Source organism: Diprion similis, chromosome 12, assembly GCF_021155765.1.
Source record: "Diprion similis isolate iyDipSimi1 chromosome 12, iyDipSimi1.1, whole genome shotgun sequence".
In the NCBI taxonomy this organism is placed as follows: Eukaryota; Metazoa; Arthropoda; class Insecta; order Hymenoptera; family Diprionidae; genus Diprion; species Diprion similis.
Window position 1 is genome coordinate 11,058,068 of NC_060116.1, and position 14,319 is coordinate 11,072,386.

At 38.6% G+C, this 14,319-nt stretch overlaps 1 protein-coding gene across 1 annotated transcript; it reads left to right on the forward strand.

Moving 5' to 3' along the window:
- Window positions 1–503: 503 nt before the first annotated feature.
- Window positions 504–7,567, forward strand: LOC124413047. The gene is made up of 5 exons (XM_046893362.1): window positions 504–590; window positions 1,484–1,630; window positions 1,705–2,033; window positions 5,918–6,028; window positions 7,288–7,567. Exons 2-5 carry the CDS (start codon window positions 1,490–1,492, stop codon window positions 7,541–7,543), a joined length of 837 nt encoding a protein of 278 aa, XP_046749318.1. The 5' UTR covers window positions 504–590; window positions 1,484–1,489; the 3' UTR covers window positions 7,544–7,567.
- Window positions 7,568–14,319: the final 6,752 nt, after the last annotated feature.

Below are 14,319 nucleotides of genomic sequence, written 5' to 3' on the forward strand. Positions count from 1 at the left end.
CTATGGATATGAGAAATTCCGCTACCTTAGTAACGACACTTTTGCTACTAAATCAGGATATACGGTTCTCCATAAATTCAAGGTAACGAGACATTTTACGTAGATCAAGTTTGTTTCGTTATACGATGTGTAAAATCTGTTTGCAAAATCATACTTTCCGATTTAACAGCAGGTAAGAAACCTACTGTCGTTAAATCCGTAACGATCTAAACTTGACGACTTTAGCTACGGTAAAAAATTGACGACGAAAATTTTTCTCATCGTATCGAATGACGAGTAACTAAATCATATCACACGTCCTCACATCCCGCATAGAATTCGTCAATGCACGATCTTGTCTTACGTGCTCAAAAATAACCGACGTTGATCTTGACCGTTAAGCTTACGCCAGACCGTAACAGTATCGGTAATTAGCGTCTCGCAAGTTCTCGAAAAAATGTCCCGTTAACTTCTTACGAAAACAGAATCACTCGGTTACCAACGCCACGCTAATACGGGGGTCAGTTTCTGGCTGCACGTTAACTCCAACGTACGGGTCACAGATGAGCAAAGTGTTGAACTAGCAGCGTCTGGCAGTGTCCGCAGGCTCGGTGAGTAATCCTTTGACACGAGGTTTAGTCGTTGAAACTGATCGTATAAGTTTGCTTCATCTGCACGGGATTTCCTCCCTTGCGTCTTGGAAACATCCGTACTTTTTTTTCACTTGTAATTCGCATCTCGAGAGATCAAAGTGTTCTCTACTCGGGAAAGATTGCCGCGAGCAAAAAGAATGTATTTCTTCGAATTCCCGCTTAGTTGAGAAGCGATAGACGCCTCAGCGGAACGGTAGAAATTCCACGTTCGAAAACTCAGACTCGATCATGGCAATAAAATCTCCCGTTCGTCAGACGAGACGCGCGTTGACTTTGATTCAAGGGAAGAGGCCGATCGGTGGATTCAAAATGGCAGGGAGGAATGCGGGCCAATTTTGAACAGACTGAGGAGTCGTGGCTGGGGTTGGTGGTTTGGCTCTGCTCGAAGTGGTAAATTCGCGATTGATAGGCATCGAGTATCTGCAATTTGTTCCTTGCAAGTTCTACCTTGTTCGACGTGCGAATCCCACACTCAACGCACGAGCTCAAATTTCGCGGGCACAGAATGCTTTTATTACCCTTGTACAAGAGATTTGGGCCTCCCTATATTTTTCTCCAGGGGTGAAACTGTGTTCTCGGTACGTTACATCCTACATCCTACATCCTACATCGCTTCAGCGCTAGAGACTAATGCCGGGAGTTAGAAAGATTTCCAAGTATCGATTCCGCCCGCGTTTCTCCCCTGCAGAGTTCGCGAATCACCGAGCAAACCCCCCTCCCCGCGCCCCCCTCTTTGTCTTTGTATATTTAGAAGAACTCCGAAGATAACTCGGTCCATAAAACACGATTCGACCGAAATTATACGACCTCATCCGTGTCCGCCGGCAACTATATCCGATCCCTTTTTACAGGCAAACATGACCGGAAATGGAATGATCTTTCTTCTCCTTGGCCTTCTCGGCGTCATTTTTATCTCATCGGCGGACGGCGGTTCCGGAGAAAAGCTTCTCTCGAGGAGAAAGCGCTACGTAGTTTTTCCCGAGGGATCAAGTTTTTCCGTGAGTAGAAACTGTTCGGCGATAAGTGTCAGCGCCAATTGAATTCGCGTTAATTGTTTTCGGTTCAAACTCAGATCGCTCTCTGCATGACCGTCCACACTATCACCTCAGACAATATTTTCACCGAAGGCCTCAATTGGGGTGTCTCATACGATTTGCCGAACGAAAGCAAGCCCGCCCTCGAGCCATTTCTCGACTTCAGAAAGGACAAGTTAGTCCCCGGAAAGTTCGCCTACAAGGATCCGAAGAACGGATATGCGAACGACCTGAAGTACGCGAGCTGGAACGATGACAGGAAGTACTACGTATCAAGTCCTAAGAGGTACTTCAAGTCGGACAAGTATTACGTGCACAGAAGACACAGGAGGGATCTCTACAACAAGTTGGAAGTGATAATGAACGCGTGAGTGCAAAAAACTTTACCTAATTTCCTTATTTTCAATATTGTATAACATAGAAATCTAATCTTAAGATTAACGTGAAAAATTAAGTATTTTCCTCTATTTACACAGCTTTAACTAACTTTTTAATTTATACTCTAGCCGTGTTGCTATAATTTTTTTTAAATTCGTTTCCACAACGTTTCGGCCACCGTAAGCGATGGTAAATGTCATGGTAAAAGTTTGACAGGTGAAATATGCGGCATCCGGCGTCTCAGAAGCTTTCGGAATAGCTCGCCAGTTTGAAATTTATCACTTTGTTGCTACGACCGGAGACTTTAATTCGTTGAATTAATTCGCGCATTCATAGCAGGCTCGACGTGACACCCATTCCTGGGTTGATCTACAAATCAACTTTTAGACACGACAGGAACGTTATATTTTATCCTGGATCATCGTCGTCGTTGTCATTGCTTTAATTGATCGAGAATCTTCGTGCAGATGCGCGGAATCGCACCTTTTTATCGATTGTTTGATAGATTGGCTGGATTGATTGAGTTTTGATAGATACCTCTAATGAAAAAGTCTAAGAACCAGTTCCAAGGCGGAGACGGTGAATCAATAATGGCGAAAAGATCTCTATATACCTGCATCTGAGTAATTGGAAGGTGCTTTATATCCCGGGAAGGTGTGATGACAGTGAACGATAGTTTCCAGGATATGCATATTAATCAGTAACCCGCGGGGTAGCTTTCCACTCATGACGCGAAATTACCGAGGTCTGGTCCTTTGCCGTTCGATTGAATTTCAGGTACAGCTCTGTCAGAGATGGTTGAATTTGAATTTGAACCGTCGCGCCTCGGCTCCGTGTTTTTAATTGCCTCGTTGCTTCAAACGGTGCAGCCATAAGCTGCTAAGCTCTCTGCCGAAATCACCATAATCACCTTGATAAAGTTACCGCTTACACATAGCCACGGCATGCTTAATAACTTTTTAATCATCATCCATCCTCTGGGATACGCTGATCGTATTTTCGCCCTGAAATATTATCCAATCTTCGTGTAAAGTTACAAGCGCTAATATAAAGGAACAAAATCTTATTTTCCCCCGAGTTAAGCTAGGGGTGATTATTTTACATTTCACACTTTCAATACACTTACCGCAGCTTTTCGTCCTACGAATTCAGTCTATTATGAATTAGGTACACGTCTAACGGAGGAATAAATAAACTTTTGAATTATACACTACACCAGTGTATTGAATTTTTAAATCCGTTAGGAATAATCGAATTTTAATTCCATTATTCGGTTTGTCTAGTCGGTGTAGATATTCCGCTTCAGGTAGAGATATATTCGCGGCCAACCCGCGTTTGGTATATATTATCGAGAAAGTAATTTGATCATTCTGTAAATATTCATGGGTTCCTGGGTAAGCTGACAGAGGTATACGGTAGGGGAAGGCGCGGGGTTGACGGGTGGAAGTAAATTTTCACTAAAAAATAAAGGAAGCATTGCACGAGGTCGATTCGATCAATCCGGAGCTTCGAGGACGCGCGGCTAGCCGACTGGTGAGAGCATGTCCCTCGAAAAAGAGGTCTTATAAATACCTTCCTACTGCGCAGGTAATTAATCGCTCGAAAAGGAAATCAAAGATTCGGTGTAGCCGGTGAGAGCCGAGCTTTCAAAGTAATTTTCAATCCGAGGATCGTTCGTTTCGTGGAAAGAGTCTGCAGGCTGAAAAGCGGGGCTGCAAGACGTCCCTTGAACGTCGACCCTGGAAACGACCTTATTTCGGGGAACAAGGTCCGGGCGAAAATAATCAAGCCCCGACCCCCGCCTGAGGGAATAAATCTGGCCATAGCCCAGAATAGAGGAAACTATTTCCCCTAGACGCTGCAAGCTCTGGTGGAAGTGGGAATAAATGGCCTGCCAGCCACGTTCAGAAACAGTCTCTTGCCGCGCCCTGCCCTGGAAAACCCCCGACCCCTAAAAGCCACCCCCGCGGCGTCCCGACGCCCTCAACCGCACCGACCACCCGGACAATCCCAAGGCGCTCTTGCACCACCGCTGAATGCAACGGTGTCTGAATTCTAAACGACGACGCTTACGTGGGTATCCGAGCCGGCGGAACCTCCGGGCGGGGGTGAATTTCAGTCGTAGCTCGAATGCGGATTCTTAAGGGGAAATTAGACTGTACTTTGAGTTGATTGGGAGCTGCATTCGGTGTTTGGGCCAATCTCGACGCGATCATTGTAGGTATGCAATAGTTCTGCTTGCTCGTATTATTCGAGTAAGCCGAGGGGATGCCGAACGGTACGAGGGTGAATCCTCAAGAGGATCACCGTCTCTTCGGTGTAAGTATCGATGCGTATACCGCGGGGGAGTTTGAGCTGCTGAGCTCGAGCTCTTTGAATTTCGGAGATAGTGAAGGATCGGCTCGATATATACGCGTGGTAAACATTCGCGCGTTGCCGTTGAGCCATTCGCAAAATACGATACTCGGTGAGTAGGAGTACGTATACGTTTCGTGAATTTTTTCCCCGAAGGACTTTCATCCTCACGCTCTGGCATTCCGGAGGAGGTTTTATTCGAAACCAGAAATTCATTGAACCGTTTATTCGTCGAGGTGCAAGCTCGGAAAAAGGGAAATTTTTCCAAATTTTTATCTCAAGAATTTGTACGTTTTTTGAAGAAAAATAATTTTCTTGCTATTTATTTGACAAAGTATTTGACGAGTTGGCAGTATCTTACTAGATTCCAAAAACCAGTTTCAAAGTACGTGGTCAAGTGAATAGACATTCGGTTTTTAAAGTAAAAGCTTGGTTTTCTCGGTTAGACGTATTCGACGACTTTAACTTACCTTAAGATTACTGCAAGTTGATCAGTCTGACCCAATCAGTCCTCCAGTCTGCACAAACAATCGTGAGCCTGAAGTCTTTGCGATCGTTAGAATCCGATTTAACACACTTTGAAATCGTATTTGCGCGGGTAACAAATTCCTCGTCGCGGTGATTGCTTTCCACCAATCGTAGGCAGCACATAGGTGTGCAGTGATGTGGAATTACGCCGCAAGGAAGGCTTTGTTCGGTTAAATTTGGAAATATCATTAAGTTCCGAGTGTACTCGAAACTCCTGCAAAGACGGTTTTTCCTTCCACACTTTAAGGCGACACTCGACGTGAAATGAACCGGATTATCACGGTCTGATCGCGAAGTAAACAAGCTTGATAAACTCCTGATTTCGCTCAACGACGTAACAACAGCGTAACTTTGGCTCTGCGGAGATCTTGGATTTCGTTTAAAATTTATTTTTCAACAGACTGGAATCAGCGAGACGATCGCACGTCGATCAATACACTTCCGGGAAATATCTTTGATTGTTTGATCCGCGTGTCGCGATATCGGGACCGTTCACAGCCGGCGGTGATCCCTTTCTGAAGTTATCACATCTCCTGCGACACCCGAGAGAAGTCGAGTGATTAGAATTAATGGTCCACACGCTCTCGGAAATTGCCGATTCTAAACTCGAATTTCAACCGCAAACGTCGGCTCGTTTAAAGTTTATAGGAAATCATGCGGACTGTGATTATACGTCCGCATGTAGTCGCGTCGTTGAAGGAACTGCTCGAATGAGTACTTCCGAGATTCTGCCGTTTACAATTCCCGAAGCTCGACTTGTCGCGTCTTTCTATCCCGACTTTGTCTACTCGCTTGGCAAATCCAGGTGTTAGAGGTCATCAACTCTGTGGTGAACCAAATTTTCTAGGGCCTTAACTGAAGCCGTATCATCGATCAGAGTTCTAGAATGGATGGAAAAAAATTTGGAAGAATGTGCTTAATATTATCGTTTAAAATTGATTTCAACCCCGCTTTTCAGGACTAAGTAACGTCGAGCTCGTCTGATTTCAGGATGGGATTCGATGGAAGAACTTGCGTGCTAAGGGCACTGTGCGAGGCGTCGCAGCGATTGATGCCCAAAGGGAACACCTTGATCGAGGAAATGATGAGAATCACTTTTTCGTAAGTTGGATATGAGATTTTGGTTGATGTATGAGAATTATTAGCAATGCAAATTATTCATGTACCCGAATTGGGAACGTTTATTGATTGTTAGAGCGATGTGGATGACTCTCGAAGCTCAATATCTCTGCATGCGAAGTGTATTGATGCGTATTTGAATCGGAATCCAAAGAATGAGAAAGAAAAGAAAATTCCAAGTTCAGGAAAAAATTGCTACATCACATAATAAGCTTTTATTACGCCATCTAAGGCGGAAGAAGATAATCTTAATTATCGGTGCTCTTGTAGAATTTAATTCCATTTCGGTTAAAGCGTGTATAGAAAAAGAAAAATCAGGAAAACGTTAGTCCGGAAACCACGACGTTGCGTTATGATCTTACAGCTCGGTTTAATCGTAGCCTACGTCACGAAACGTGACGTCATATCAAAAATATGCTGCACGTTTCAACGTATACCGAGTGAGTTGAAAAAACAAGCGTTAATACTCTACGCATATTAAAAAATATGACAACGATTGTATTTTTCAATCGATGGTACAAACAAAATTAATTCAATACTTTTCTATCGCTTCTGGGTCTGATATTTTCCTATAAAGGCGTTTTTCACTCACGATTTCACGTTTCTGAAAAAGTTTCGAATTCAGTATGAAGTTGATAATTTGCATTTACCCGTATACACATACACATAGAGAGTAGAAGCACTGCTCGTTTGTGTAAGTTAATTAACTCGAATCCAAGTTAATTTTGAATTGAAGGGCGCATAAGGATGCATTCTAAAAACTAAATTAAAAACGATCCCGCCTGGCTCTCCAAATCACCTCGCACCTGGAGACGCTCCGGATCCCGGTTGGCTCGGCTTGATACGCCGTCGAGTGTGCGCCGTTTTCGATTGCTAGGATCTATCCAACTGGCAGACTGATGGACGGATAAAACTGAGATATTGCTGGATATTAGAAGTTCGGAGCACCGAGGATCACGCCGTGAAGGCAATTGCCGATATTTCACCGCGATTCATCCCCGATTTGTCCGCGTGACGTGCAGTGTCGAACAATTCATCAGAGAGTCGTCCTATCTCCTAGTTTTTTTTTCTTCATTCTCCTCGTTCTTTTCCTCGCCCAGACTTTCGTGTCAGACTCATCACGAGCATCGAGAACTAAACGGTGCCGATCCGAATCGATTAATCGCCGATTCGTTGGTCGAGAATTCACTCGACTGACGAAAAATTGTTTTCCCGTTGATCGAACTTCCTTTTTTTTCCAGACTGCCCCTGAAGAGGGTCTTCTCGTTTGAACCCCCCGAGCATCACACCTACGACGCGGCGCATCGCGCCGGCCACCAGGGCCGTGACTGTACGAGAATGTTCCCTGCCTGCAGCTTCTCTTTGATTGATATGGCCCTCGGAAATTACAACAGTCCCGAGGCCAGCTACGACCAGATTTCCAGCGACACCGGAAGTCTCGGAGACCTCGCGAATTCCAGGACGGAACCGCCGGGCGGAAGGTATATCATGAAGTGAGATCGAGTGAAGCCAAGATTGGACCACTTTTATGTTGCATTTCCGTATTATATATAATATGCTTCGCTTATGACGAATCGAAAGTTCATTGAACCTATTTGCTACAATGTTAGTGAGAATGTAAGACCAACGCCATAAATTTTGTGTTGATAATAAATAATTGTATATATACGTATAATATAGTGCACGTATGATACGAGAAATTTTTACGATTTGTGCTCGTAATGAACGCTGCTAGAATTAGCGATGAGGTAGAATTATAACTTTCATCCATGTAATGTAGGAATATGGTGACCTGCGGTGAAACTTACCGTATAACAATCGTCTGAATATAGTCCATCTGGCCACTTTGGTTAATTGGAAAAATTATAATTAGTATGATATAACTAACTAACACTGCAAAAAAGTAATGCAGAAAAATGTCTTTGCTTTTTTTTCTATCCTGCAGTCACTGATTGTTTCAATTGTAATGTATGACAATGGCTTTAACCAATCGGCGCATAATATATGGTCGCAAGAAATAATAACCATTAGGGTTGGAGTTCCTGCATTCGTCCCTTGAGTTGAATTTTATAACAAATTATCAACTTCACTGGAATAACATCAGATCTGAGAGAAAATTTTACTCCTACTGCAGACTTTGTGTGAGGGTGAGTAAGCGTGTTATTAATTGGCATCCGTATTCCGTACGAACGTATTGCTGTCTTACGTATGCATACGTATGTATATGTACGTGTATGATTTCGGTGTTGGCAAACTAGTCGAATATAATTAATCACAAGCGGTACTGCAGCGGGAAAAGGGGGGAATGGAAAGGGTGGCGGGACAATATAATATATATATATAACACATAAATGCAGAGCAATTCTAATTTCAAATATTGCTTTAGTTCGGAACTTTGTCTCTCGCGATGTTCCTCTATATTATTATGCACCGTGAACTGCAGCAGAGATTCATCGGACCGTAAGGCGGACTATCTGCGATCTCTAAAACGTCGAATTTTAATTTTTCACTTCTTTCCTGTCGCCAATAAAGGTTCGACGCTGTACAATCCAAGAGACAAAGTTGGCGAAGGTCTTTGGATATCGGAAACGACATTTTTGTTGATTGAAAAACGCTGCACTTAGGTCTTATAATAATTGTCTGAGGAAAAGTATAATTGTTGACATGTATTGTATATACATATATACATTTATAAATATATATGTATATCTATATGTATATGTATATACAATAATATATACATACTGATGGTTATTTTTTAAACAAGAATTTTAACCGCACGTTTATTTAATCGTTTTACATACGTGGATAAGTGTGTTAGAATCATGTAGACGCTAGCTTACAAATAAAGTCATAGTTTATCCATATACAATGTTTAAAGTACTGGTTTCAATTAAATTGATACTTCATACATAGCATTATTTTTATTTCTTCTTTCTTTATCGTTATTTTACCTCCTTTTATATTCTTATCTCCTCCCCCCGTCGCTTCTTTCATTTTTATTTTCCCCGTCATTTTTCTTTTCTCTTCTTCTCTTTTATCGGGAGCGGAATAATGTGAGGAATAGACGGATTTAAGTGCCATTTGCCCGGACGTGCTGCAGTCCAAGTATACTAATACAAATATACGTTCACGTACCAAGAGAATATACCATTGCAGCACTGCGGAATGAATTATACAAATGTCAAAAATACCATCAGAAATTACTATGAAGAATTTCAAAAATTCACGGATAATGGAGAAAAAAATTTCTTGAGTTTGCGCGCAATTCGCAGAGTGAAAAGACGCCTCGTTTAGGTACGTGAAGTAGTAGCGTGACTCTAGACGTCAAAGGGCAGATGGCAATTGCGGCGATCAGACGTAACAGACACAGACATGATGAATTAACAGACAAACAGACAGACTAGCTTGCGAGAAGGTAATTCTCGATGATTCGTTGTTTATTCAAAACAAGTATTCTTATAATATAGATATAGACCAATAGTTATAATGTATTTTAATAATTTTTTTTTCTCCTTCTTCTTCGTTTTCTTCTTCTTCTTATTCTTCTTCTTCTTCTTCTTCTCTTGTGTTATGTACATATGTATATATATAATATCTCTTTCATTAAAGCATCGGTAATTACAATTACGTTAATATAACCATAATTTCAATAATGTAACAGTAATGATGATAACCGTCGTAATAATAGTAATAATAATTATCCGAATTTTAATAATAAAGGTATTAATAATAATAATAATAATATTAATAATAGTAACGACAATAATTATAATTGGAGTGGTAATAACAACAACAACGGTTTAGTAATATCGCCCAAATCAATTGGTAAAGCGCCGATGCAGATGTACAATTTCAATCGCATTACATGCAGTATAATTATGTGTATAAACAACTTGAAAGAAATTTAATTATTTATGAATAATCGGTACTGCCTTACAGAGAAAATGAAAATAGATATCTTTAACGGTCTTGCTGACAATTAGATGATCATACGACGGTCGATCGAGCACTTTTGCCTAACAATAAAATATTGAAAAGAGCGGCACTCGCGACTGATCGGCCGTCCCCATCATAATTACGTATAATAATTACACACGCTTCATTTAATATCAAATATTACGCTCAAAGCACCATGTACCTTTTTCCCCTCTCTCTCTTTCTCTCTTTCAGCTATTTCCCTCTTCCACCTATTCACTTTATATCTGGTATAATATTGACACGTTTGTTGTACGAAGTTCATATTTATATTATATCATAAAGTTTTCTTCGTCTCCTACATCATCGTCATATTTTTTCCTCTTAATTTTCTCAGATTTTATTCTTCGCTTACGTCGATGCAATCACCTCGCGCTGTACACGTTCATAATTATACACAATATATAATATTCTGCAAATTAAACACGCGGTAAAAATATTGAAAAACCGTTTGGAAAATCCAGCACACATCAATGAATTTCTTCTTTTCTTCAAATATAATATATATATATGTATAATAGGTATACAATTTTTTTTACTCATTCAAAGACAACAATTTTGATGCGGTTGTGCTTTTATCGCGTCGCGCGGAGCTTTCACCTCCCATAATTCAAATTCGAGGACTTGCCAATCCTGAGAGAGAGAGACAATGGTTTTGCCGTTCCCGAGTCTCTCTGACGGACAACAACTCCGGCAGCTACGATAACCACCGTCAATGTCGGCCGATAGTTCATCCCTTATCTCCAAAGGGTGTGTCTCGACTGCCTTATTTATTCCCCCAAGTCATCATCGCGACGACGAGTCTGCATCGTCTCTCCAAAATTTTCGCAAGACATGAAATAATCTCAACGATCTGAAATTTCATAGCGTGAATTCGATTTTGCACCTTTCTCCCTAAATTTTCCTCCCCTGGATTTTCGTTATTATTGCGTCGTGTTTCTTTAATTTTCTCTTTTATTTTTCTTTCTTTATCGCGAGGTTTTCTTTTCCAATATCCTCGCCACAAATTCCTACTCTGCATCGTAATTTCCCTGTATCGCGTAACAATTTTTTATTTATTTAGTTTCAATTTTTAATCATTATTTTTTTATCTTCATTTTTTTTTTCTTATTTCATCTTCACTTTATATACTTATACAAGAAGTTTAATTAATTTTTTTTATTTTCTTCGCATCTACGTTTATTCTTTCTCAGTATAGAATTTTCGTTAAAAAAACAATTTCCCGTTCGCTAGCTGGTTTACAATATATATATATATATATATATATATATATATATATATATATATACATATGTTATGTACTGCGATGGTAATCAATTGTACAATTTTTTAACAGCAATAATATATTACTGTGCATCGGTAATTAAAATAATAGTTTTATACCTGGAATAATAACAACGTCGACAATAAATTTCATAATAATAATAATCACAATAATAATAACGACGATAATATAATAATAATAAAAATGATAATAATAACATTGATTAGCTATATATACGTACAACTATATGTAGAATACTGTACAGATTTATAGCCCTATATTTTGCCAGATGAGATACGCAGCGTGATAAGTATAGAGTTCACGCCATTGCTCGATTTTCGTGACTGGTCTTCGATCACTTTTCAGTTTCTCTTGCTATTGAGATCGATAATTTATTCCCATCACACGATATTCTATACAAGCATTTTCATTAATAAAATAGAGATTTCGATGTCAACGGAGGTTGACAGATATTAAACTATTGAAGCAAAAACGAGTTATATATTTTCATTGGCTAGAATTTGATCGAACGACAAGTAAAAAAAAAAAAAAAAAAAAAAAAAAAAAAAAATCAGCACGTCGAAAAATTATGAGGCCTGACGTGGTTTTTCTGTAAATTGATAATTTTACTATCGCAAATGATGCTGACCGTTTTTAATAATACGATTTTAATCACCGTGATCTATATTTCAGATTTGATTTTTACAACCGCGACAAAAGCTAGAGACTCTTGATATTTACGCCGAAAAAAAAAATCACCTTCGCGCGATATATCGACTGGCAAAATTAGAGTTAATATATATAATTATGTATAATATATACGTGGCAACTATTACCGTCGAATAAATGAGTAGAAAAAATGTGGAACTCTTAATTACCCGTAATTTTATCGTAACGATATAAATATAAGGATACGATAACTTATGTGTACAATATATATGTATACATACACACACACGTATATATTTTTATATATATATATATACTATATGCAGTATATATACACACACACAAACACACACACACACACACACACACATGCATATATACATATACATATATACTTATTGTTACTCCGTCGAATCCCCCGATCTCTCCGGGAGATAACGGAAGAACGAATTATAATTAATGAGTTTATTCGTCACTCGCTTATACTTATACAATACAAGGATAGTCTTACACGATGTAGATATATCATATATGTATAATTTATGCATGTCATGTAATATTAAATGTATGTATAATCGAGAAGAAGCCGGTTCAACTTCGGTATTATCGCTTCGTAAGTGTTCATCACCCGCTGCAACTTGATGATATAATAATAATAATAATAATAATAACAACAACAACAACAATAATAATAATAGAACTAAAAAATTGGACACCCTACCGCCGAATATATCGCAATAACGTGGTAGAAAATGAGGCGTAAAAAAATTCATCGTACGTATAATTATATCACGCAACGGTGTGCAATATCTATCGTAGCTTGGATTTTTGCAAAGATTGTAAAGGAACCAGCATCCTCGAGGCTGGGTGGCGCTCAAGTTAGCTGGCAGCAGTAGTAGTCTGATTGTCTTAACAATACTATCAATTTTAGTTTTATTATTTATTTGTTAAATTTTTTTTTTACTTTTCTTTCTGTCTTCTTTCTTTTTGTTTTTATTTTTATTTTTTTTTATTTTTACACAAACTCCGTTTTTATTTCTTTCTCGTGTCTGCGTGATAAATCTTCGTTATTACATATCCATGCCTTTCGCTATGATGAACAATTTTCTATTTTCATTTTTACTATTCATTATTATACTGCAGAAAGAATTCCGTTTTCATTTAATTATCGGTTCGTTATAACATCTGCAAGTATTTCCTCGCACTATAGTTATGTCGATTGTTTATGGTGCGTGTAAAATCTTTAATTATTACGGTTATGCTGCAGCGTTCGGGATCCCGGACATAACTAGCTCGTGTTTTTTATGTAAATATTTATACGGTGGTGAAGGTGATTTGTCAACTTATACATTTCATACTTCTTCACTACTTAAGACTTGTGTGTGTTTGCAATTTTATTATTTATTTCCTTTTCAATCAGTTTAATTTAATAATAATTGTGATTTTAACCTGTTTCATTTACATACTATATTATTTATTGATACATGTATACCTATGTTGTATAGCTGCGGCGTTTACTCTTCTGTTCAGTAATTCTACGATCCGTGGAAACTCTTGTCAATATATACATATATGTGTGTGTGTGTGTGTGTGTGTGTGTTGTGTCCTATTTACAGATTTGTATTATTATTATCACTATCATTATAATTATTGTTATTAATATCATTATACTGCTAATACTGCCATGTCTAATTCTATTATAATATTACATCATTATTATGTATTATAAATTCATTACGTTTCAGCCTTAGCTTGGTTTTCTTTTCTTTTATTTTTTATTATTATTTTTTTTTTGTTGCTTTTTTTCGTTTTTATTTTTTATGTCATTTTCTTATTACAGCTACTATTTATCATAACGCGTTACATCTATGTGCAGCTTATTCATCCAATTACATTATGCCACCTGTTTCGCAATTCGTTCTGTTAATAGGTATACGCATATGGTCGTTTGATCGTAAACGTCAAGCGGAAGTTTCCAATTATTGTATAGATGTATGGTATTGATTTTGCCTGATCATTAATTATGTGTACTTTTAGATGGCTCTAAGGCGGGAGAAAAATCGCGCCATTATTGTTATTGATAATATGTTTTTCCTGTATCATATAAAGCGAAATGAATCAACGTAACTCGGCTGTCAATTTAAAGACAAAGAAATACTTGATATCAAAATGAGCAATTTATTGTGTTCCTGACTGCGTTGAAAGGTCCTGGGATTTACTTTGACCAAACTGTGTAATGAATATTACGCATATATATATATATATATATATATTAGACTGTATCAAAAAAATTGGCTATTTTTTTTTTTTAATAATATACTAGAAATATTGTTCAGGATAACGAAAAAAGGCGCCTGTTTAA